The 26,333-nt window shown below is 39.7% G+C and overlaps 1 protein-coding gene across 2 annotated transcripts; it reads left to right on the plus strand.

Moving 5' to 3' along the window:
- The first annotated feature begins 141 nt into the window (after positions 1-141).
- LOC136438152 (RNA cytosine-C(5)-methyltransferase NSUN2-like) lies at positions 142-24,499 on the plus strand. 2 transcript variants are annotated; one of them, XM_066432879.1, is made up of 22 exons: positions 142-323; positions 1,236-1,361; positions 1,748-1,842; positions 2,137-2,244; positions 6,033-6,138; positions 7,190-7,261; positions 9,117-9,201; positions 9,803-9,939; positions 10,740-10,804; positions 11,247-11,321; positions 12,169-12,299; positions 12,861-12,934; positions 15,910-16,043; positions 16,395-16,522; positions 17,088-17,271; positions 18,349-18,450; positions 19,026-19,161; positions 20,031-20,114; positions 20,760-20,898; positions 21,325-21,364; positions 22,144-22,364; positions 23,065-23,203. In XM_066432879.1, exons 1-22 carry the CDS (start codon positions 225-227, stop codon positions 23,076-23,078), a joined length of 2,355 nt encoding a protein of 784 aa, XP_066288976.1. In that variant the 5' UTR covers positions 142-224; the 3' UTR covers positions 23,079-23,203. The 2 variants fall into 2 exon arrangements, with proteins under 2 accessions (XP_066288976.1, XP_066288975.1); XM_066432878.1 differs by having other exon boundaries at positions 143-323; positions 22,144-22,318; positions 23,065-24,499.
- Positions 24,500-26,333: the final 1,834 nt, after the last annotated feature.

The raw sequence follows: 26,333 nt of genomic DNA on the forward strand, positions 1-26,333 counted from the left end.
TTTATAATATTCCTGAGTATACAGATGATAAAGATATACATATGATATACCATTTGATAAATGCAGTCAATACGTATCCAGTTCTTTTGTCAAATCTTATTTCTATTTTTGTATGAGCCAAAATATTATCTGTTTATCGCCTGTAACATTTACCCAACATGCATCAGTAAAGATGGCCGCGCACATGTGATAATAAATCTTTCTTACGGAAAAGTCTACGTTGCATGCGCAATTTTACATCTTTGGTGAGAAACCTCTTTCCTTTGAGGTTCATATCGACCACCCCAGTTAGTGCCATCATGGGAAGGCGGTGGAAGAAAAAGGTTTGTGCGTAGTGAAGTGAGAAAAAGTGATGACAAAGTGATGTGGTTCCAAGGAAAATGTGACGCATGATGATGATAACTTGTTGACATGCAAGACACGTGGGGATGTATCTATAGTGATTTACGTTCAAATTCATATGCATAAACGCATTGGTCAATCTACCCGTATTTGTTTTATCATCACACAAATAAGCCAGATCCAGTCGTATTTATTTGGTTGTCAGTCAGTGTGCTATGGGGGGGGGGGAGTGGTTAGCTTGATAAGATTATAGATAATGTAATGTTAGACCAATCATGAGTAGAGATGTAGCTGTAACATTTAAAGTTATAAGAAGCTTGTTTGAATCATGGAAACGTTTGTCTCTCTAATTAGAGCCTGCTACTTAGCTCAGGTCGTTCGGTGTAATATAACCAGCTGCTGCCGCGCCGCGTGCCTGCGAAGCTGGTGTGTTACGCCGAATGGCGGTAATACCGTCTATATAGATACATCATCATCTATCGGCCATCGGCCCGGACTAAATAAGTACATACATCACTCCAAATCGCATTGTCCAACATCATTTGTCCTATATAGATACAGATACAGATACAGATTATATATAATATAAGCCCATTCGTAAATATGAGTATGCATGTGCGGTGTCGATTTAAGGTGCGGTGCCCCTAAAACAAAACCCGTCTGGGCGTTGTTATGCAAATCGACATAACGTTGAGATGAGAACTGTTTACAAGCCAATGGCCTTCACCTTTGACACTGCTCATGCGGACTCAAATTGACGAATGGGCTTATAACCAAGGCTGGAAGTCCTGTGTAGCCTTCTCCCCTCCTGTAAAATCCAATCTCTATATATCGTGAAAGTTCATAAGTCTAACCATATAGTTTCCATGTGTTTGTATTCCTCACATGTACAGAGGCCTGGGCACGGTGGTCCAGGGCAGAGGCGTGACAGACCCCACCGGGACCAGAGACAGCAGAGGCCTAACGAGTGGCAAGACACATTCGTCAAGGAAAACAAAGACTTTGAGAAGTTCTACAAGGTAAAATCCTTAAATTACAATTACTGCATGTAAATCGTAGGCCTCGGGGCTGGAAACACTTTCCCTGCATTGCACTACCAGTGATATGTTTTGTCTCATTGTTGCAATGTGCAATAATCTCCAGACAGTAATAGATGTGGAAGCCCATATGCAGTGTTTATTAATATTAGCTGGTGTGTTGCATGTACATCAAATAGCAGTTATACTGGTTATCTACATGTACAAAGATTAGGTACACATACAGATAATGAATGTACAATCATGGGCATATCTTCACAGAATGTACTGATGTGCTTCATTGAATGCTGATACAGGTTAAGGTAACTTCGTTGATAATGAATATACCATAAGATATCCAGATAATTTAAAGTTGATTGTGCTTGCAGGAACAAGGTATTGTCCCAGAGGGGGAGTGGGACAAGTTCTTGGAAGGGCTGAGGAGCCCCCTGCCTGCCACGTTCCGTATTACAGGGTATAAGAGGTAAGTTAAGTTACAGACACAGTCTTATACAATGATTTAAGATTTTGTATGGTATGGTTTGGTGCATTTGATACCTTTTACTCCTGGACCAATGTTTCATGAGATAGAGTGCTAATGTAAAGATATATGCTCATTTAAACTTGAACTTATTAAATTTTATACAAAAAAGAACACCCTGTTCAATGAAGTGTATGTGTCTAGTGTATGTACTAGTACATGTATGACAGTCCATTGTAATAATCTACTGTGGTTTAAACTTTTTCTTGCTTGTTGACTGTCTCTGTCTCTTCCCAGTCATGCTCAGGAGCTCCTGAGGAGACTAAAGGGGCAGTACATCAGCCAACTGCTAGATGTCACTTCTGAGGATGGAGAGCTGTTGGAAAAGCCCCAGCCTATCCCATGGTAAGGACAACTAGTATCTCCGCTTGTGTATCTTTTTACTCCAACAAAGTGAAACATATATTTTGCCAATCTTTATAATATTATCTAAAAAAAGGTAATGGTTGTCTCATAACCGTTTTTAGGCCACAGGGGCAGTGGGTTCTTATCTAGCCTCTACCAGGCCCCGCGGGTCGCTGGGAAAATAGTAGATATTGGCCAAATAGAGTGAATTGTATATTGATATGTGTAGACTGTAGAGTGAAGGGAGTTGGCTACGCAGAGAGGGTCCAATCTGCAATCCTTACTGGGCCTGCGAACGAAACCCTCCATGGCCAAAATCCCCAGGCAAATATTTTCCCTATAGCCGGCACGGTTAGTCTGGTAGAGACTAGTTCTTATCCACTGTGTCTAGGGTACTGTATTGGAAGGCGGAGCCCAACCCTCTCCTTCCACTGCCTTTTACCTCCCCAACCAAAGTCAGGTAGCCATTTTTACTCTGCTACTCTCACCTCTCAAATAAATGTACCAGTACGTTTATTTTTTTTTCGCCTCAAAATCCGCCCGGTACTTTCTTATTTTAGATGGTACGTTTATTATTTTTTTAAAGTTGGGATTTTGCTAACCAGATATCCTTCTAAAATCGAAATTTTTGGGTTTTCTGCCCATATTTCCCCAGTATTTTTGCCAGTAATTCGCTATTTTTGGGCCTAGCGGCGTTGATTTCCCCACTGCTATAACGTTATAAACCGGCGGCGGCCTTTGTGAAATCCTTGCGGCACTCGTAACATATCTGTCGATCTTGCAATGTCGTTACACAGCTAATGTTGTTATTGGGGGAAAACAAGACGCAACACTGACATTTCCAAATACAATTTTCATGTAAATAACTTTGACAGTCTCTGTTTACATCGTAAACCAAAGCACGCTGATTAAAAAACGTGTCCGTAGTAACGTTAGACTTGCACAGGGAAGAATTCAAAGACCGCTATCGGCAGCACGGCGGAAGAATAATTCATTCACAGAAGATACATTACACGTGAAAACAACAATTAACAGTTATGACTTAGCTGCCCTTGTGATATGTGTTTTGAGGCCGCAAAATCTAAGAACGGCACAAAACGAGCGGTAAACAACAGCATGTTTTGCCATGGAAACATGGCGGCGGCACCATCAGGCGTGGTGAATGTAAAACTAGCAGCATATTGCATAGTGCAGATTACGGTCTTTAAAATGATACCGTAATCGCGTGGAAAATATTATATTTTGAGGCAACGATAGACACAGAATTCTATCTATATTTTAGGAGGGTTTGCATTTTAGAATAACTTTATGATTTTCCAAATTTAGCGGTAAAGGGCCGTTTGTATTGTCAACATGTAATCGGTAATCTTTTTGTATGTGCGGCCTGAGACGCTGTGCTACTTTTACAGTCGAGCTCTGTTCAATATTGTGGGCTCAACCGCGGGAACCCGAAATCCGATTGCCTCACAAAAACTTTGTTCTCGACGCTATGGAGCAAACGTTTATGGACATTGCCCTTTTTTTTTTGGTGTTCATATTTGTTTTCGTTTTTCATGTCTTTAGAAAATATGAATAGGAACAATTTAGCTATCTGATGATTTTGATTATAATAAATATATGTCAGTAATGATAAAAGATAATGAAATTCATGTACAACAATTTTCCTTGATCACTTGCAGCAAGTTCCAAGTAGAAAATGTATTATACACTGTATCATGTAACGCTAGGAACCATTAATTCGACACCCTTTTAATTCGACACTTTTAAGTATTGGCTTGCCAATCAAGATTCAGCAGGTTGATGCAAAAACTGTTAATTGCATTCCAATACGAGTTAAGTACTGATGTCAAAAAGGTACAGTCTTAAGTTCATGAAGATCAAACTTTGCAATGACGAGGTCGTCAATTTACTAACCGTTTGTTTTAACGTTACGTATGTCATGGGAGAGGGAGCAGTGGCAACACACCGTCACAATGTCGACATTTTCTTCTTCATATCATCACATTACATATCTATACTTGTATCGATCAAAAGAGGAATAAACAATATGTCCATCAATAACAACAAATAAGTCTAGTTTTGTCCTTGATCCAAACAAAGCGCAAATTATCCAGAGGCTTTGCGAACGCGCGCCTTCGGAAACCGCCATTTTGAATATTCCCAGAATCATACGGGTGATCACGTGAGCAATAGCAGACGAAGCAGATCATTTATATTTATCTATTTATCCATTTTTCCCCTTTCCTGTCTTGGATTGTTAAATAGGCATGTCCAACAAGTGTTATACATTATCAGCAATTGGAAATAGTAACCGACGTCAACAACTTAACTACTCTTTCTATTTTCCCCTATTTTCAAATGTAAAAGTCCGGAGCCACGTGTAAGCTAGTGCAAACAGGTCTCAAAGACCATACCAACCGTCTCACTACGGGTTTAGCATGCCAATGACAAGGTTATACTATCAAATAATTGAATTTTGGCAGCAAGTAATGCAAAAGTTGCATTCTTTATTAAAGACTTGACAATGTGTTATTTTCATATTTCCGGAACATACATTCCCACAGCGGCTAAGACGATAGCGACACAATAGAGTCGTACTCCCCTCTATCGCAGTGATGTTCGCTTGGTACAGGCCGATGACCTGTGTTAGGATAGTTTCCGTTTCCGCCTGGCATTTATTTTTGTTTACCGGGCAGAAGTGCAAGCAAACGTTAGTTACTCGCATTTCGATAGCTGTAGCAGGCTCAAGCATTAGACCTCAAGGTTTATAATAGCCACGACGGTGCAATGGAACATAAGAACGGATCTGCCACAGGACGATGTTTTTCAGGACTATTTATTTTGACCGCAGTATCGTGAGTGCATCAGCGGCGTACCGACTGTGACATGTGGCGCCTATAGTAACTAGTGTAAGTGGCCGTTGGTTGCCAGAAAAATTGGGAAATAACCATTGATCTGACTATTAAAATTATCGGTAAACAGCGACATTGTTGTATACTGTCAGATTAATGGTTCGTATGGAACAGATTACGCAAGGCGCCGTCATATCGGGTCCGATGTTGAAGACGTAATTTTTCCGAGATATATGTCAATGATTTGGAAGAGTGACACACATGTAGCAATTGCGGCAAAAACAATGTACTCTCACGATACAGTCAATGATTACCAAAATACTCTTAAGTCCGCTTGTTGATTTATCATACAATGGTGCGTTGGCGTAAAGGTGTCGAATTAATGGTTCCAAGCGTTACATTTTCACTTGTTGAATTTGAAGCACCGTGGCCGCCGGTAAGGGGTCATAGCAGGGAACCCAAGGAGGTTAGATATATTTAACCTCCTTTGGGAACCTATGCCCAATTTTTCAACATTACTATTATATTTTATCGAAGTGGCGAGGAAGATCATCATAATTTGAACAAGCGTACAGTTTTTCTGTTCAATATTCATATACTTATAGGTATGGTCCTCAGGCATATTGAATAGATGCAACCTACCTGCTTATTATCTTATTTCCCTCTGACAGTCGTGTGGACACAGTTTACCTCGGCTGTCAATTTTGAAATTTTCCAGGGGGTACTTTTATTTCAGGGGGCACAATATATTAGATTTTGAAGATTTTTCTGGGGGGTACTTATATTCTAGGGGGTACTTCTATTTGAGAGGTGAGAGTAGCCTAGCCACTGGGCCATTCGATGCCACACCTTTCACTTCTTCCCTTATGTTGATGGTTTCTAATTGAATTCCCTCCCTCGCCAGTTGTTACATGTGTGAAATGTTGTATGTTTCAGGTACCCAGATGAGCTTGCCTGGAGGACTAACTACTCTAGGAAGGACCTGAGACGGTCCCCAGCACTGGCTAAGTTTCACGACTTCCTGGTTACAGAGACGGAGACTGTGAGTACAGTTTAGGCCCTCATATTAAAGGAAACCCAAGCAAAATTAGGGCCCGAAAATCAGATTTTGAAAGTCAATTCATTTAGTCATTTCTATACAATAATGATTAGTTCAAACAACACTATCACAATGTATAAAGACATCCATAATGCAAAAATATGACGACGTTGTGATGTGAGAACTCACTGAAAATCGGCACCAGGGTTTGTGTAGGCTCGCGAAACTAAGGGAATCATCGTACGGCATGTTTTGGGGCGGTTTTAAAATGCTCAAAGTATGAAGTTATTAGACAAATGTGCTAAATAGTGTTAGTAGATGTCACTACCATAAACATTTCAACATTTTTTTATTTCCATATTTTGGGCCCTAATATTGCTTTTGTAGCCTTTAACCATCTCCCTATATTGCCTGACTCTGTAACCAATAGAGACTGGGGTGTCAAACGGCTACTTCAGTGTGCTAAAGGTTAAGACGACATTTTAAAAAGAACTGTAGAGAGAACATGGTGTAAATAGATACTCTAATTCTTGTTTCATTCACTGTAACTTTACGTTCATGGTTTTCACGAACACCTCTGTACCGTGACCTTATCATCAACATAAAAAAAAATTTTGTTATTATTTATGATTCCTTCACACATCCGTTCAGTAAATCACCTGCTGCTACCATAAGTTAAACTTCAGTAAAGATGTTAATTTTCCTTACACCGTAAAATTTTGCTACCATAAAGATAAAGTGAAATACATTACATATTGATGTTTCTATAGAGAGATCTGTTATACTGTAAAATGCATTTAAGTTCGCGTGGTTTTTATTTCGCGGTAGGGAGAAAATGATCTGTTCGCGGTGGTTTAAAGTTCACGTTTGAAACAATAGTACCACTACAGTCACAGATGGGCAAAAAGTTTCGCGGTGGTTTGAAGTTCTCGCTGAAAGTTCACCGCGAAAACCGCGAACATAAAACCGTCGCAAACATTTCTGTATTCATAGTAGCTTCTAATGAAAATTGTTGTTTTGTTGTTCAATTATCTTTTTGTTTATTTGTTTGTAGGGCAATGTAAGCAGACAGGAGGCAGTGAGCATGATCCCTCCCCTACTGTTGGATGTACAGCCGCACCATAAGGTAGGAATTACTGTCAAGGGTTTGACTGAAATTTTCGACCTGCCCTCTGATCTTCTTCAGCAGCTGACGGATACTTTTGGTTCATGCAGTCAAGTTTTATATCTAGTGCTGTATACCTAAACTCATGTTGAGGTTCAGGTCGGATTCAGGTCCAGAGGTTCAGGTTCAGGTCTTTTTAGAAGGCTAGAAATCCTTTTTTTTCAATTACATTTTACAATGTTACATGAAAAATAAACATGCAAAATTATATACAGTCAGTAGTAAACACAAAAGCTCAGTAATAAACAAACAAAAAGACAGCAATGTTTTTTCTTTTCATATAGCTCGAATTCCACGATCTATGTATTCAAAGGTTTAAGATAGCCTCCGATGCAGACTCCTCCCGGCTGTTTTCTTTTTCAAGTTACAGTTTTTATACTATTACATTTTTTTTTTCTTATTGCTGGCCGGGAAGGAGTCTGCGTCCACTCGGCGTCTCAAAAGGAAAGAAGATTAAAAAAGTCTTTCAGAGAGGCTATTTACATGTTCGCGCAAGGGCAATTCACATGTTCGCGCAAGGGTAATTCACACGTACGCGAGGAACAATTGACTGAATGGGTCCGGCACACGCCTGGTTTGTTACGAAAGTTATATTTCCAGCTAAAAAAATAACACACACGTCGGGGTCAGCAACGTCGGCGAGACAAACTATCTTTTAAATCGATGTGGGCATTTATGCTATTAAAGGCGGTCGGTTAATTTTGTCGGATGTTTATGTCGTTTATGTGTCAGTCCGTAACAGGCAGAATTGGGGAGGGGGGCAAGTGAGGTCGCTACTTCAGACGGCCACTAAAACAGATCCACATGTCTTAGGCTAATTTGCAACATCATCTTTGGTTTCTAAGTTGCGGAATTAGCCAGATTTGAAAAGGAATCAATTTGCCGTGGTCACCGCAGCCGCTAGTCCCAAGAAACCACCAAACAATTTTTCCTTTGACGGCAGCTCTGATGGCTTCAACCTAGGGAAACCCCATACCTCCCTTGCGACAGTTACACACTCCTCTCGGAAAATATCAGCAATTGCGGGCGTATGTCAAACCAAGGAGGTTCTGTATTACCTTGTAAGTTCCTGACTTTCGTATTTTGAAAGAGACGGTGACCCCGATGAACCTCAAGTTATGGAAACTTGTCGGGACAAAGCAGGGCGCATGGTTACGGCGTGAGAACGTGGAGCCAGCGGCGCGTGCACCCTCCGCGGGGCGCGGACTTCACAAGTCCATGCCGATTGCCACTGAGTAATTTTTAATTTCCTTTTGAGACGCCGAGTGGACGCAGACTCCTTCCCGGCCAGCAATAAGAAAAAAAATGTAATAGTATAAAATACGCAGCACTATTCATATAGAATTATACAACGCGGTGTATTTTGTATTGCCAGAGGTATAGGCCCAACCGAAGACTGGATCCGGAGGGCGATGCGAACCGCCGGAGGGCCGGGACCGTGTTGTATTTTATTTATGTCATACCCACCCGAAAAAAACACATGTCAATGCGAAATGCACCTGAAGCTGAGAAAGTTTTGTGTCATCGCACAAAAATAAATCGTAACAACATCGATTCCAACCTCCGAATCTGGTATTCGAAGTTCTGACAGCGGCACAACCGGTGCGCTCGAAATGCATTCTAAATGTTCTATGGAATCCTGTGTGAGACAAGTAGAACCCTGTGTGATACGGAAAATTATCACATGATGCGGAACACCTGTATTGAACGTTTTTGCAGCCCAGGTATGACATAATATCAATACATGATACTGATAAATTAGAATTATTAAAAAATGATTCTATTCAAACATGTTCTTCAATATCTCCGTCCCCAGATCCTGGACATGTGTGCTGCCCCTGGTTCTAAGACTGCCCAGCTGATAGAGATGCTCCATACAGAAGATGGACAAAGTTTCCCAGGTGACTGTCTCAACAACTACTGAAGACATTCCTCTAGCTTTCTTAACCCTTTCCGGATCCCTGCTTCCTAAAATTGTAAACATCACCATTAAGGCTGCTTCAGTAAGGGTTAACATGTTCGTGGTATATTGATACTGTAAATGCATTTTAGTTTGCATGGTTTTTATTTCGCGCTAAGGCAAATGGAGTGTTCGTGGTGGTTTTAAGTTTGCAGCAGCGCTATAGTCACATACTGCTTCAGTATTGGACAAAAATATTCGGGGTGGTTTTAAGTTCGTGGTGAAGTGGTTGCCGTGAAAACCGCGAACATAACACCACCGTGAACATTTCTGCATTTACAGTAATTGCTTTTTTTATTGAAACAACAGCGTATTTTGAGCTCAGTGGATTCAATACTTTAATTTATCAATTGAAGAAATCTTGCAAGCCAGTAGGTGTACCTTTCTCATGTTAAATTTTTGTTTGGTATCCCCTTTAAAGAAATGTTTCTAACTTTCAGGGGTCTTCTTGAATAAAAAATTTTTTTGTATGATTGCTATCTGTATTATTGATAAATTGATGACTTCTGATGTTTTATTTGTTTTTTTTTTTGTTGTTTCAGGTGGTTTTGTGGTTGCTAACGACGCTGACAACAAGCGTTGCTACATGCTGGTACACCAGGCGAAGAGACTGAACAGTCCATGTTTCCTGGTCACTAACCATGATGCCAGCCACATGCCCAACATGACTGTTCCCTCGGTAATGTGGCGTTCATTACCTTTGCCAAGGAGGCTACATTTTACTAACAGCAGGGCTTGAAATAGTGGGTGCATGTGCACCTGTGTGCACCCAAAATCTTTGACTGTGGGTGCACCAGTGCACCTAGAATTTTTGTACACTGTAGGGTAAAGGTTCTATTGTACACTAGTAATATACAGAATATTTTTGAAATCTAAGTATCAGAAAAAGCAATGTAACTTTTTGTTGTACTTAATTTCATGTATTTACTTGTTTGAAATTTTAAAGTTAGCTATAGAATTACAGATTGAAGTTCTTAAGAGAGGCACAAGTGTTAAACTTTGTATTTATGTTTTGCTGACATTCAACTTTATTCCATGTTGTGCACCCAAATTTCTTTCTGTGCATCTATTTTCTTGGCTGGGTGCACCAGTGCACCTATTCCCAAAATTTAATTTCAAGCCCTGTAACAGCGTTGTTATTTTGGCTGTTTGTGAACAGAATCCATGAAATTGTTATGAATTATAGATTTTAAAGATATAGGCCCTAGCCAAACTGAAAGGGACATATGACTATATATTTTGAAAAGACTGAGGGCTGAGGGTGAGATTGCGGCTGATGGAAAAACTGCTGCAATACAATTTAATGGTAGTAAAAATGTTTGTCTTTGCAGAGTTTTAGTGGAGAAGGTACAACATAGCAGCAGAAATCACACTATGATCTAGATGAAACATTTTTTTTACTTTGTTGGTATACCAAGACAGTATAGGGATGTCATGACATAACCAATTTATCTGTTGTCTAATTGTTGCTGAATGCAGGATGATGCTGATGGTGCTACGGATACTCTGGCCTATGATAGGGTACTTTGTGATGTACCTTGTAGGTAAGTGTTGTTCACTGTATAACTCATTGTGGGGCTGCAAATTAGGTTTAGAATTCTACAAGATACTGTTTCCTTCTTAAAGCTATTCAGTATTTTGGAGAAGGGATACATCTTGTGTAATAGCACTAACATTATCAGTGTTGTAATGCCGCATTTGGAAGTTGGAAAGCTATGGGAAAGCATGGGGAAGCTACATGAATGGATGGATGGATGGATTTGGGTGGGTGGGTGGGTGGGTAAATAGATGGATTGATGAAATGCTGGATGCTACATGTACATAGAAATACATTTTATATACAGGAAACAATAGATTTGCGAGCTTTGTTTTACTACTCAAATGGTTTACTGTACCAACAGTGTAGCTTGTAGAAAGTTCCTTTATTTACCAGCAGTACTGACTATTACATGCAATATGTACATTAATTTTTTCCACTTCCCCCAGTGGAGATGGTACAATGCGGAAGAACCCAGATGTGTGGAAGAAGTGGTCGCCAGGGCAAGGGCAGAACCTACACAAGTATGCACAGACAGAAACTCTTGTAGATATAAGGAATCTTAGGAGAAAAACAGTAGTGCATTCTTACATGACTGTGATTTACAAGTGTGCCAGCTAGTGCCAATTAGGAACCTGAGAAAAACTGAAGAGTGCTTCTTATATTCATTTAACTAGCTTAAGAACATACTAGTAGCTAGCTGTGATTTTAGGGCTGTTTGGCAGGTGGTGTAGTTGGGTTGATAAGGCCACACCAATCTACTTTCTTGGTTCTCGGACATTTTGAAGAAAAAATTCAGCAAGGGGCCACAATGAAAACAGAAAACTGGAAAAAAAAACTTGCGTCTTACTACAAGAAAAATCACCCCCTTAAACTGTTTGCATCAAGGTGCAGCCCTCATTGTAATATTTCAATTTAGCATTAATTTTATAAAAATCAATCCAAGAACCAACAAATAAAGCTTGTGTGGCCTCAGGTTATGATTCAGTCTAAACTCAGTTGCTTTTCTCTCTGTCTCTCTCTCCAATTTTACGTCTTTTGTTCCCCATCATATGGGGGTTGGACGTGCTTGCACATGGATGGGGGAGCCCCAGGACTCCTCATCAAGTGCAAGTCTTTTTTGAAGCAAGAGTTTTTACGGCCGGATGCCCTTCCTAACGCCAACCCAAACCCTACTGTTGGGCTTAGGACATGGGAAATATGTGTTAAGTGCCTTTCCCAAGGGCACAACGTCTGATTGGTTGATTGATTGATTGATTGATTGATTGATTGATTGATTGATTGATTGATTGATTGATTGATTGATTGATTGATTGATTGATTGATTGATTGATTGATTGATTGATTGATTGGACCTTTATTCCTGTCCAGTCTACAGTTGAGGATAGTGCGTCGGGGTATCGAGTTACTGAGGGTTGGGGGACAGCTGGTGTACTCGACCTGCTCACTCAACCCCCTAGAGGATGAGGCTGTCATTGCAGCTCTGCTCACAGAGTGTGAAGGTAGGAGGTTTCTGCTTATGCATGATTTGTGGACAGCTTTTGAATTTATATGCATCAAGCTGTGATTACTGATGTTAGTAAATTAGTGATAAGCCTACAGTATGTCAAAAACAATTTTGCTCTACGATTTGTATGAGTCACTCTACATTGTTGAATGATGCGGTAACACCAGGATAGGAAGGAAAGTGATCTCGATCCAGTTTAGCTCACTGAAGAGCTAATCTTCCACTGGTCGTGACAGAGAAGACAGGCGCTATGTACAGTATTTACAGGTTCATTGTACTGGGGAAATTCTCCTAGCTCTTTCCGACAAGTACAATTAACAATGGACCACGTCTTAAGGTCCCGTCCTAAGGACTGCAACCCTTTCCGATAGCGTGTATGTCGGGCGAGCAACACAGCCGAGATTGAACTCGCGGATTCTAGTTCCAGAGGGAAGATCGCTAACTATTGGACTACGCACGCTACCAGGATCTTGTTGATGTTGATTTAAAAAGATGTAATAACACATGTAGTATGATGTGATTTTAAGATTTAGATTGTTCTTACTTTCCTTTTTAGATTCTGTAGAGCTTGTAGATGTGTCCAACAAGTTAGCGGGACTGAAGAGGCTTTCTGGAGTCTCTGCCTGGAAGGTGGGGTTATCATATTAATTCATATGCATATTAGTATTATTTAAATATCATATCATGTTTATTGCATGTTCATGCCCTTCCGGGCTAAATGCATTACAAGTAATACAATTGTGCATTGTAATAACAGAAAAAAAAAGAAGAAAACTATTCTATGTTCTATCTACCTCTAAAGTTTACACGCTACTTCTCTCTTCTTGAGACATGTGTACACGAATTCACAGAGTTTCTCAATTACCGATTGATTATTCGATGACATCAAGTATATGAACAGTTTGTCATTTGTTAAGTTTGTATATCTCTGGTCTAGTTGTATTGCGTTAACCAAAGAGATGCGTAAATCTTTGTACAGTGAGCATTCTAGAATAAAATGTACTTCATCTTCTATAGAGTTCTTATTACAGAGTGCACATAGCCTACATTTGTGTATCGCTAGGAGGAGTCCGGCTGTATCTACCAGTTTCAATATGCAGTGGGTGGTCGCTAATTCTTAGCTTAGCCATGGCTCGGCGATGGCTAAAGTTTTTGGTGTCAAGATATTTTTCTCTTTCATATGCCCGTTTGAATTTTCTGTATGTTCTTAATTTGTTGCCTTGGTTCTCTTTTTTGCCAGGGGAGTTTAGTTCTGAGTAAAATGTTTGTATAAAAATGTCTTTTAGTCTTTGTTTTAAAGCAGACTGTGCATAGGATGTATTGTGATCCTTGTTAATAAGTAGGTAGGCATAGCCCGACTCCTCAAGAATTTTACTAACATCGGATAACCAGCATGGTACTTTACTTCGATGCAATTCTTGCTGTACTAAATATGCTTCAAACTGAAGGCTACTTGTCGGCACCTCTTTAACCAATCTTTTGTAATATGAATATAATCTAGTGTAAATTGCAATCCATAACGGGAACCTACCCAGTTCTGCTCTTGCGGCGAGGTTGCTAGCATTCTTTCTAACACCCAGGATTGATTTACAAAACTTAAGATGTACTTGCTCGATTGGGCACTTTTGCCCCACGCCTCCGCACCATAAGTTAGTATTGGGACTACGCATGCATCAAATAGTTTACAATAGACAGATATTGACGGGTTACTGTCTCCCAGAGTTGTTTTCATACTAAATAAAGCTCTCAGAGCTTTCTTTTGTAATATTTTTAATGCTGTTGTGAAGTTTCCCCCTGTCGTAAAGACAACCCCTAGATAGCAGTATGAGGAGACGATCTCTATGTTCTTGTTGAGTGAATAAAATTTGAGGTTTGGGGACATATGTCCCTTTTTGTTGAATACAATTATTTTTGTTTTGTTTAGATTGATTGATAATTTCCATTTATTGCAGAAAGCACCAAGAGAGTTTATTGCATTTTGCAGTCCATATTGGGTTGTGGACAGTAAAACAATGTCGTCAGCATAGAAAAGGCTTGATACCTTAGATGTGTTTAATAAGGACGCATCGAAGTTTCCTGTATTCAGTTCATTTGCTAAGTCACTGATGTATAGATTAAAAAGTGAAGGACTGAGGACACAACCTTGCCTTACTCCAACCTCGATTGGAAAACATTCACTTAAACCTGAATTTGTCTTCACGCATGCTACCGATTGGCTATAAAGGCTTTTTATTATATTGAAGAATTTACCAGTGATGCCGTTTGATAGAATTTTGAATAGTAGGCCTTCGTGCCAGATAGAATCAAACGCTTTGGATAGGTCCACGAAACATGCAAAGAGTCGCTTTCCTGATTGTGTATATTTTGAGATTAATGTTTTTAAGACAAATATGTTATCTGTTGTTCTGTAATTTTTGCGGAATCCGGTTTGGTTAGGTTTTAATATTTCGTTTTCTTCCAGAAAAGATGTGATTCTCTTGTTCAGTATAGAAGTAAAAAGTTTACCCAGGCAGCTAGAAATAGAAATTCCTCGGTAGTTGTTTGCGTTGTCTTTTTTTCCTGATTTGAAGATGGGGACTATGTAACTATTTGACCAGTTTTGGGGGAACAATCCTTTCGATAATATATATTATTGAATAGTTTAACAAGTGGTTTTATTAGTAGATTGTGTCCTGCTTTCAACATTTCGTTCATTAACATATCTTCGTTCATTAACATTTGTACTCTTGGGAGCAGTGGTCTAGCAGTGGTCAAGCACTTTTACTTTACAGGGTTCAAATTGTGTCCTAACACAGGATTAATATTTCTAAAACCTGATATACATGCTATTAATAGTATTACTAGACACAGACTTGTTACTATATATGAGTACAATATGAGGATATCATAATTGCATCCCAACGTGAAATATTCAGGATTTGATTCTGTAAAACTTGATCGTAAAATTTGAAATGTTTGTGTTAGTTTCAATTTTCAGTGAGCTATCCACTGTGAAATTATGATACCTCGAACATGCATTTCCATTATACATGCATAATTATGCATGTAGTTATAACTACTTTACCTGAGAATTGTTTCAACAGTGCAAACTTAAAACACAGGGAAATTTCTCCTCCTACCACAAAATCAAGTCTTCTTGAATAAATTTGTAGTACCTTATAATTACATGTCGCAAGCGGTAATGCAACCCCGCTACTTCACCATCTGGATCAAATTCCGTGGATCCTTTGGCCCAAGTTCGATCCTAGGGGTCGAGTCCAGCTCGGACATGTTGTAAGGGATTGCATTCGTCATCTTGAATGGTGACGTAAAGCCGAGGGCCAGTGTATGAGGGAGCTTCAGGCATTAGCCTCAGCGTCAAACCTCTGCACGTAAAAGAGCCCAACACACTTATTGAGAAGGGTAAGGGTGACCCGGTGTGCTTGGTCATAAACACAAGCCGTGGTGAAGCCACATTGCACTACGTACTACTTGAAAAAGCGTCATGCTTCACCTCAATTGAGGATGCCTTGAAACGAAAAACAAACAAACATGTGGCCTCTGCAATATCTACATGTTGTATTATTATGTTGCATGTATTTATTGAATATTTTGCTGTGTTTCAGGTAATGACAAAGAGTGGTGAGTTTTACGGCTCTATTGATGAAGTGCCAACAGACAGACATTCCAACCTGAGAAGGGTGTCCATGTTCCCACCCCCTGACCCTGACAAGCTTGAGGCAATGCACCTGGACAGATGGTAAGGAGTTTTTTGGCTACTCTAGACTGTAAAAAATTCGTATTTTCCGAGAACCATAGTGGAATGGAACTCATCATCAAGTACTGTAGGAACATCTTCACTAAATACATTGTAGCTTTAAAGAACGGTTGCAGTCAGATGTGCAAAAAGCTAGGTGTGACAGGCCTAGGCAGGCTGTTGTCGCGCTGCGTGCCTGCGAAGCTCGTGTGTTACGCTGAAAGACGGTTATACTGGCTATGCAGAATAATGATACAGATTAGCTGCAGGCCAACAAGCTTTATCTATGTCATAGAAATGTTGACTTTTTGTTTCTTACTAATTTGACTGTTTGGTGTTACCTGTATCTTACAGCATTAGGATTTTACCCCATCACCAAGACACTGGAGGGTTCTTTGTCGCAGTCTTAAGGAAGACCAAGGCTCTGCCATGGACAAGACAGGGCAAGGCTGACCGCAGGAAAGAAGAGGCAGCAGTGACAGGTCAGTGTCATACAGAAGATGGCACATACAAAATGGAATTCCAACACTTCTATTCTACAGATTCAACATCTACATGTACATGTATGTAACACACATATCATTGAAGCTAGGAATTGATAGACTTCTGCAAAATTGGTGTCTTGAATGCAAATATCATGCTAACAAGTTGACTGATGCAACAACAGTGGCTTGAGCAAATGTTGAGCATTAGTATGTAGCATCTTATGCAGAAGCTTGTTATTATTCATCTGAAGTATACATATTTAGACAGTAGGTACCCATCTGAGTAATGAGGCTGTTCTAGTGCCTTTTACTAGCGTACTCCTTGATCATGGTACCTCCATTTTACATCCCTTCCGAAAGATTAAATTTTTTTGAATGCAGCTCCAACCAGGATGCCCTTCCTTGGGTTTGAACTGGGGTCTCCCAGTTACAAACTAATTGGAACCAGGAGCTCAACTGTGAGGCTGCTACCAGTTGAGCTACATGCATATGGACATTATGAATAACTTTGTGGGCTGCTGTAAAAGCGCTTCATTCAAAAGTAACTGTATTTACCTTTCAGATGAAGCCAAGCAGTCAGACACAAGTGCCACTCCGGACCCAGCAGGGGAGGGGGACATCAGTAGTGAAACTGGTGCAGCAGCAAAGGCTGATGGGAAGGGGTCAGACACAGGTCAAGGAGAAGGGGATGATGGGAAGAAGGAAACTGAAGCAGGGAACAGTAACGGAAGTGAAGGCCTAGCCAGGTAATTGATGGAAGGGAATGTCTTTTTGTTTGTACATGTATTGTAAAACCTTTGGGGTCTCATTCATGAGTTTTTTCTTCCCATAGACTTCTATGTTATAATATGCCTTCTACATGGGCGCGTTTGTAATGAAATTATAGGAAATGCATCAAGGTCATTCATTTTATGTTGAGCACATTTACCCTACATCATGTAAAACAATTGCCAACAACTACAATCTCTGTTTATGGCAATTACAAACTAGTACTGCACATAGCTACATCTCACAAAAGCCACTTTCCAGCTGCAAGCGTACAACCGCACCACTCAACATCCAGAACTACATGCACGTCTGACCTCACGCGCAGCTGCTGAACTTAAGATTGAAATCAGTTGGGCTGGCTAAAAGGGAATTTCCCACCGCTTTAAACACACATTCATGCAGACGTTTGCTTTTTGGGTAGGTACACTCAGAGTAATTCTGAGTGTACCTAGCTTTTTGCACATCTGACTGTCTAGATGTAACTCACCAGTTTTGTACTTTTATCGATGAGTGTGGTTGGTTCTTCAACATGCTGTCAATCACGGCAGCTCCAGCCTTATATCCGGACTGTAACCCTTTCCAGTAGAGTGCAAGTTAGGTGAGCATCAAAGACTTGGGTTTAAACCAGGGCTGTCTCCAGGACCCATCCCTCCGTTACATGACGGAAACTTGCTTCTTGTGACGGAAAAAAAATCACCTCGTCTGTCCAAAAAACCTGAACTCCATGACATGAAATTGAAGAAAATGTATGTTTGTGAGTTTAAAATGACAGATTTAACAACAAAAATTAACAAATGTGGACTTGCATGTACATTGTATACAATGAATGGGATGGAAAGAAAGTTAAAGCTGAAGACAGCCCTCAAGAAAAATTTTCAACTCCCACGTTCAAAGGCAGGGTTACTTACCCCTAGACCAACCATTCTGTTTGCTTTCCATGTAACAAATTTAATATTCCTGTAAGTTGTTAAAGGCATATTCCTTTGAAGTATGTATATCAGCAAGGTAACAGCTGTTGTACATGTGTGTATATTAACTGTCATTTGTTTTCTCAGACCTCCTCCTGCCAAGAAAGCCAAGTTAGCGTGGGAGGGGTCCTACAAGGAGGATCCCTTTGTCTTCTTCACAGAAGATGAGGAGCTGTGGCCTATCATGAGGCAAGGACTTCTGCCAGTCAGATTTAGTAAAAACATGCAGAAAAAAAGCTACATGTCGTGTCCGTGTAGAGTAACTCTTAACTTTGGTGTGTATTGTATTTTTGTATTTCTAAAACTGTACTGTAAAGGAGGAAATGTTCAAACTATAAGGGCTTTGATTTTGCATTAGGGAGAAAATGGAGTGTTGACATACAATTTGAAAAGCATACATGCAAAATTAAATACAGTCAGTAGTAAACCCAAAATTCAGTCATAAACACACAAAAAAACAGTTATGTTTTAGTCTTTTTACATTGTAAATTTCACGATCTGTGGAAAGTTTCAGATAGTTTAGAACAAAAATGAGACTATAAACAAGAGATGCTTTTTGCAAGTCCAGACTTGTTTCCTGAATTTTAGTTTTTTTTGGACTTGAACCTCAACCTTTTTACAAGTCCAGTCAGGTTGGTAGATCACTGGGTAACTGTTATAGAGACCAGGTGCACTGTAGAACTCCAAAGATTTGTATTTTCTGGTATAGTTCTCTTTGTGTTGTGGTTGTGAATGTCTAAAACATGTGCTTTGTGGTTTTTCAGGGATTTTTACCAGATCTCGGACACATTCCCTAACCTCCAGCTTCTGGTTCGCTGTTACGAGGGGAAGAAGCGTACTGTGTACCTGGTGTCGAAGGAAGTTAAAGACATCCTACAGTACAATGAGAACAGTCTCAAGGTATTACACTTTATGTCATCCCTGGGCCGCGAAAACGTTTGATACGGGTGTTTCGCATCGTGTTATAATTTTACGTGTCACACGGGGTTCTACTTGTATCACACGGGCTTCCATAGAATGTTTAGAATGCATTTCAAGCACGCCAGTTGTGCCGCTGTCTAAAATTCGAATACTGTATTTGGAGGTTAGAATTGATGTTACAAGTTTTTTGTTCGAGGACAGAAAACTCTCTCAACTTCAGGTGCATTTCGCATTCGGGTTGGTATGACATAAATAAAATGCAACACGGTGTATTCCGCATCACCCGCGGTCCCAGAACCTCGAGCGATACAAAACACACCGTGCTGTATTCTATATGTACAGTATTGCATCTAACATGATCCTCTACACATACTATTTTTTGTGGATTTTATGTAAGTACATTGTACAGACTAAGAGGGGTTCTAGGGGGAGTGTATATGTTTTGATGCATACTATCTTCACTTAGACCAGACCAATTTTAGTCCTTGCTTTCCTACATGTAGCTTTTCAAGTGTTTTTATTCTTTTATGCATTTAACATTGCAAAATGTCAGCAACCTAGTATGTTGACTTTGCGCCTCCTGTGGTTCTACTTTATTTGGTTTTATCACACGATGCAAGAGCATGTTTTTTTTTTAAATCCTTTTTAAAACAATTCGTCCATTTCCATCAATTGCCTGATCCGACTTTTAGTCCCAACCGTTTGTGGACTCCGAGACATTTCTCTCTCAAAATTGTCTCATGTATTTTCTTTCTAGCTCTTGATGCAATTTTTAAGAGTAGTATTGTATGACATGTCTATGACCCACCTTGGTTTGTGTGTAAGTGTGTTATTGTCTCCCTCTGCAGGTGATAAACTGTGGACTACGTGTGATGGTCAGGAGCAGGAACGACAAGACAAAAGCAATGTCTCTCTTCAGGCTGGCTCAGGACGTGAGAAAAACACATTTATGTTTGTAGTTCTCTTAAAGCAGCCACTCCTTTCACTAGCATTGTCAGTTCACTTTCAGTTCACTTTTATTCTGCTTGTATATGCAAGATGTCAAGCACATACATGTACATGTACACATTTGAAATTGTACACATAGAATGAAGCATCTCATTTTGAATTAGGCAGTGTAGGTACAGTCTCTGGTCTAAGTTCTGATATTTTGAGTGTCTGAGCACACAATTGTCCACTCTGCTGCTGTATTCAAAAACATGTTGGGCTTATAGCATTTTCCTTTCCTTTAACACTGGAACTGATTTCTCAGTTTTGAATACTCCTAGACCCACAAAACAATGCAACTTAAAATCTACCTGTTGCAATATTGTTTATCAGTTAGGTAGGCTGGACTTCAATACTGTGACCATGCAATTCAAAAGTGGATGTAATAAGGTTCCAGTTCAGAATTTAAAGGTACCCCTTTCCATCAGAAACATTGAATTGCCAGGAAAACAATGTTTGGAGAAGCGCTAAGCGTCAGATCGGCCCTGAATCGTAAAAAAATTCCAAACCGAGACGATAAGTCCAAAATCCTACTGACCTTGACCTCGTGGCAAACCCTTAACTTTGACCTCTGACCTTTAACCCCCCAGGGTATCCCCACCCTGCTGCCCTTCATCCATGGCAGGAGGGTTGAGATAAAACAGGAGGACGCCATCCTACTGCTGACTGAGGAGAACCCTCACATCCACAAACTCACCGCCGAGGCCAGGGAGCAGCTCAAACCTCTAGGTATGCCACAAACAACATAATGTCATCATGGAACCTCATCTGTGTTGCTAGTGATATTGATACAGTGCTAAACTTTCTTCTAACACTAAAATATTCACGGATCACTGTTTTCAGGATCAATAATGACAAATCACTTTAAAACGTAAACTCGCAAAGAGTTACAGATACATGACTTTATTGACATGGATACGTGACGTCAGTCATGTGTCTGTAACTCTCACGAGTTTACGTTCCGCAGTGATTGGTCATTATTGATCCTGAAGAAGGCGACAGTGGTCATTGAAACTTTCATTATACTTGTCAAATTATTTACATACTGTACAAAGCGTCTGTCTTCTCTGTCACAACCAGTGAAAGAGTAGCTCTTCAGTGAGCTGAACTGGTTCAAGCTCATTTTCACCAACCTTGTATTCCCTTGTTTTACAGAGGAGGGCAGTATTGTGATGGTGTATGAACCAGATATGAGGTGAGGAAAAGTAACTTATTGGGAGACAGTATGTGACACTTTGTGTGAATCCATTTTATGGGGTAATCTACTAGTAGGTCAACTACTTCCATTGTATCAAGACTGTCTCTGAGAATGCTAATAGTTGATGAAGGATATCGGACGGAAATTTTATTACATGTACCTTTCTTTAGTTTTTTCTTATTAGTGGACAGTAGATGATACATACATAATGCATAATACATTGGATAACATACATTCTATTCCTCTTGTCTTACCTGAAAATCTTTCTGTTGGTACTTAACGCAATAGTGTGCTGAATGATTTTGCTTCAGCTTTTCTGTCATCTCAGTTTTTTTTCAGGTTTTTAAAAAAGAAATCTCTGGCCTAGAATTCTGCCCTGTCAAGACTGATTTTCATGTTCTGTGTTGTGACATACTGTAAATGCAGAAATATTTGCGGTGGTTTTATGTCCACGGTTTTCGCGGTGAACTTTCAGCGCAAACTTAAACCACCGAAACATTTTTCCCACCTATGACTGTAGCGCTACTAATAATAAGTGAAAAAGAAAGCCAGAGGACCAGGTTTACACCTTGGGTGCACTCAGTTTTATGGATCGAATACAGTCACATTCAAGTTCTCCTTCCTGCTATCTGCTTTAATGTTGTCTACTTGCTATATTATCATTTTAAAAAGTCCGAGAGCCAAGAAATTTAATTGGTGTTGCCCTACTGCGAAATAAAAACCATGGAAACTTAAATGCATTTTTACAGTATTCCGTCTTGTTTTTCCGACAACAGTAACCCTGACGCTGTCCACTGTAAGATGGTGTTTGTGGGGTGGAGAGGGAAGGTGACGGTCAGGTCGTTCGTGCCTAAGAATGACCGTAGACACTTCCTCCTGCTGTGCGGTGTGGATGTGCAGGTGCGACAGACCAAGAGGAGACAGTTGGCTCTGGAGAGAGAGGCAAAGGGGGTACGTTTCTGTGTCTTACTTTGTGATGGAGGGAGAGGCAAAGGGGGTACGTTTCTGTGTCTTACTTTGTGATACGCTACATTTGTGAGGATTTTGTTGACATAAAACAGGTTGATTTGCATGTATGAAGATCAAGTTAATAGGGTATCTATGTCAATTGAATGAGGTTTTGCAAGCTTTGTAATTTTTGTTACTGTTAGTGTATTTTTTTACTGTTCTTGGTGGCAAATGTGCCGTTCTTGGCACATTGGCACTCCAAATTAGTGTGTGTCTTCATCAATGTTAGGACACACTTTAGACAACGGATTAGCGATGAAGTTAGGAAAGTTGTGTAAAGTACCTTTCCCAAGGGCACAACATCAGAGAATATCAGGGAATCAAACCTGTGATCTCTTGATTCTGAGACAAACGTTCAAGCCATTACGCCATAGTATAATATATTTACTACAAATTTCTTTGGCATTTTTCAGTTCACAATTTTTGTTGTAACGAATCAGCCACACTCTCATGAACAGGTGCTGGTATTGCCATTGTGTTGTACTATTATTTCAACTGCAAACTGAAAGACAACAAGCTCATGACTCTCATGGTGCAAGTGAGGAAACTTAAGCAAAAGCAACTTAACCAACTTTAGTGTATACTTGTACATTGTTTGTATGTGCATGTACTTTCATTTTGTGATATACATGTACCTGTTGTACTTTATTATGCTGGAACCCAATAACTCTTATCTCCTGTTTCTATAGCAAACAGCAAATGAGGAAGCAGAGGAAGGAGCAGGGCAGGAAGATGAGGAGGAGGGTACTGGGAAGGATGTTGCCATGGCAACTAGAAGTGATGATGAAACCCTGGCAACAACAGAAACCAGTGACACCGTGGAAGAGGAAGAGACAAGTGCAATAGATTCTGACGCACAGTCTAGCATAAAAGAATGAAATATGATATTAATTTGAAAGGTTGATTAAGAAGAAAGATTTATGTGCATTGCAGACTAAAATAATTCTTCCCGCTCTCTTCGTTTAAGTTATCTACAAGAAGCCTGAAGTCTCTGACTGTTTTAGACAATGGCGTTGGTACAAACATTCAGCCATCATTTCAGCTATTGTTTTTTGGTTCGCAATGCAACATGTTTACTAAAGGCAACCAAAGCAATGTTAGGGCCCGAAAATCGGATTTTGAAAGTCAATTTATTTAGTAATTTCTATACATGATTAGTTCGAACAACACCATCACAATGTAAAGTGATGTCCATGATGCAAAAATATGACTTCGTTGTAATGTGAGAACTCACTAAAAATCGTCGCCGGGGTTTTTGTAGGCTCGTGAAACTAAGGGGATCATCGTATGGCATATTTTTGCACGGTTTAAAATGCTCAAAGTGTGAAGTTATAACGCAAATGTGCTAAACAGTGTTAGTGAATGTCACTACAATAAAGATTTCTGCATTCCTTTATTTCCATGTTTTGGTCCCTAATATTGCTTTGATTGCCTTTAAGAAAAGACAAATGAATTGGTACCGGGGACCACTCACTGCAACAAAGTAAAGATTGGGATCGTTTTTTTTAAAGATCTTGCTCACAGTCTCAAGACTCTTCGCCACTTTCTAAGGCACTACAAGTTGTGAGCATACCAGTACATATACACAAGAAATACAGACATCACCCTATCTAGGGGTGCACATATAAATGTCTTACATGTAACAGGCTGGAATTGGGGTAAAGGGGTTGAAATGGTGCAAAGTTGGAACCGACATGATACTTGAAAGAAAGTTGCACAAGCTGATGAACTGAAAGTCTGATTTATAACACCCCACCGCATTCCTTCCTGAGCAATCTTATATAAGCAATCAAAGATTGAAACAAAAATACCACTTACTGAAATTGATGATGGGATAAGTGTATTATATGTCAAGTTTGTACTCTATTTATTTTTTGGTGTAAAATTGATGCGTAAACTATGTATCCTTCTTTTACAAGTTCCAAAAATGAATTATGTACTTCTCTGTAAGCTAAGTTCAAAATCTTGACTACATATTTAGTTCCCGTACGTAGCCGTGTAACAAATACACAGAAAGCCAAAAACCAATCAAGGTAGAAAAATGTTCCAACTAGTGACTTTTTAATGATGTCTTGCCATGTCAATGGTTATTTTTTGTTAGAATAAATTACTGGTATAATGATAGATTATTTTTCACGACTCTTTTTTTTCCACTTCCATGATGTGTCTTACTGTAAAGTTTAAACTTAAGTGGATATCTCACTGGACTTCGCCTAATTGTGCCAAACTATTGCGGCAACTTTGCGAATTTGTCTCCAAGTTTCCCAAAATATGTTACCTCTAGAAACAAAATCGAAAATGGCCGCACCCGGACTGTGGCATTCTCAGCTTCGGCTTTAAATCAGATACAAGATAATTTTATTGGAAATTGCAGTGTTTACTTAAAAAACCAATGTACTGATGCTGCCAGTTTGCATGCCTTTCGTAATGTGAAGCAATAAGGCGCAGACCAGCAAGATACCTGATTTAGAGGAGCTTGCAATTGTGTTAGCCTTCAAGCATTGTCATTTGTAAGTGATTTGGTGAATAGATACATGTAGCCCACAGCAGAGAAATAGTTGGTAAATAGCTTTCCCAGGGATCCCTAAACAAAATAAAACCATGGAATAAGTCATCCTTATCAACATCGTTTGTTTTTCTAAAGGCACGATGCAATCTGAACACCCCAGATGAAGGAAGTGAGCATATTTTACAACTAAACGGGCATTTTACGACTTACTAATTTTTCGATAGTTCCAAATATGCAATCAATATAATGTACATGTAGCATTTCTAGCGATTTGTCACCTGAATTTCTAATGCATCCATGAAAGAGACGGGATCTTTGGGAAGATAAACTCTGATACCCGCCAAATTTACTTTCCGCAAACCTTTATGTCGTCCAGTATACCATCTGTGTCATGACATCCAAATCTAATCCACACGGTTTTGGCAGGCGCTTTGCGTGGGATTACGTCAAAGATCACCCTTTATCAGTGTGTAATGATGTGGATGAATGGTCAGATTACCCAGTCTGATACTGTCTATTATAACTTGCATTCGTGTGGCGTCTGTGTGGTCAATGTAGAAGACACCACGTCAATCAATATAATTAATTAGATGTCTACATAGGCGTAAATATAGATTTTAAATCTTACTCTATGAAAGGGCGGGGTTTATAACCATTTTGAAAGCTGGTTTGACCCAATTAGATTGGATTAAGAGTCTTTCAAGAACCCCATGTCAACCCGTCTTCATCCTTTTGATGGCTCTATGGGGAGTTATTCCTATCACTAATAGACTAGCAACAGAAGTAAACAAGGCCAACTAACTTAAGTCCAGAAAAACATTAAAACAGTCGGGTTCACAACACCTACCCACGTCCGAAATATCACAATCCATCCAGAGGCTCTTAATATGTTCCACCGACAAACGAAAACAGTAGAAAGGGAAACGAACCTGCAGGTCCACAGCAACCTGCTAGGGAGCCCAAATTTACACCAAGAATCTCTTATGTTAATAACAATCTGCCACTTAAAAATCGAGACCAGTCCCAGACCAAAATTATGTTTTAATGGATCATGATGCAGCACCAAGGTCAATCACTAGGATGCCCACAATCGAACTTCACCTTTGGGTTCACAACACCTACTCACCTACAAAATACCATCGCAATCCATCCAGCGGTTCTTGAGATACATCCCCATACATGACCTAGCGTGAAAACTATACCTCCATTTTTTAATGGAGGTAGTAATAGATCACAAGAAATTGTGGACTGCGAATGAAAACATCTAATGATCGGACTACTTGTACTTCGGAAACAGTCGCACGTAAAAACTTTGCCTCAAGAACTTGATTTGAATAAAATAAACGTTTCTGACGTGGTATTATGAACCACTTCATTTCATTTTTTCGTGGTTTCTTTAACGTGCTTGAGGTGTCTCTCTCCTCAAACACAGGACATCCATTTAACGCC

This window comes from Branchiostoma lanceolatum, chromosome 7, assembly GCF_035083965.1.
Source record: "Branchiostoma lanceolatum isolate klBraLanc5 chromosome 7, klBraLanc5.hap2, whole genome shotgun sequence".
Classification (NCBI taxonomy): domain Eukaryota; kingdom Metazoa; phylum Chordata; class Leptocardii; order Amphioxiformes; family Branchiostomatidae; genus Branchiostoma; species Branchiostoma lanceolatum.

Coding starts and splice junctions, on each gene's coding strand:
- LOC136438152 (XM_066432878.1), top strand. CDS start 225: ATGCGCAATTTTACATCTTTGGTGAGAAACCTCTTTCCTTTGAGGTTC. Junction 9,202..9,802: donor AGATGGACAAAGTTTCCCAG/GTGACTGTCTCA, acceptor TTGTTGTTTCAG/GTGGTTTTGTGGTTGCTAAC. Junction 21,365..22,143: donor GTGTATGAACCAGATATGAG/GTGAGGAAAAGT, acceptor TTCCGACAACAG/TAACCCTGACGCTGTCCACT.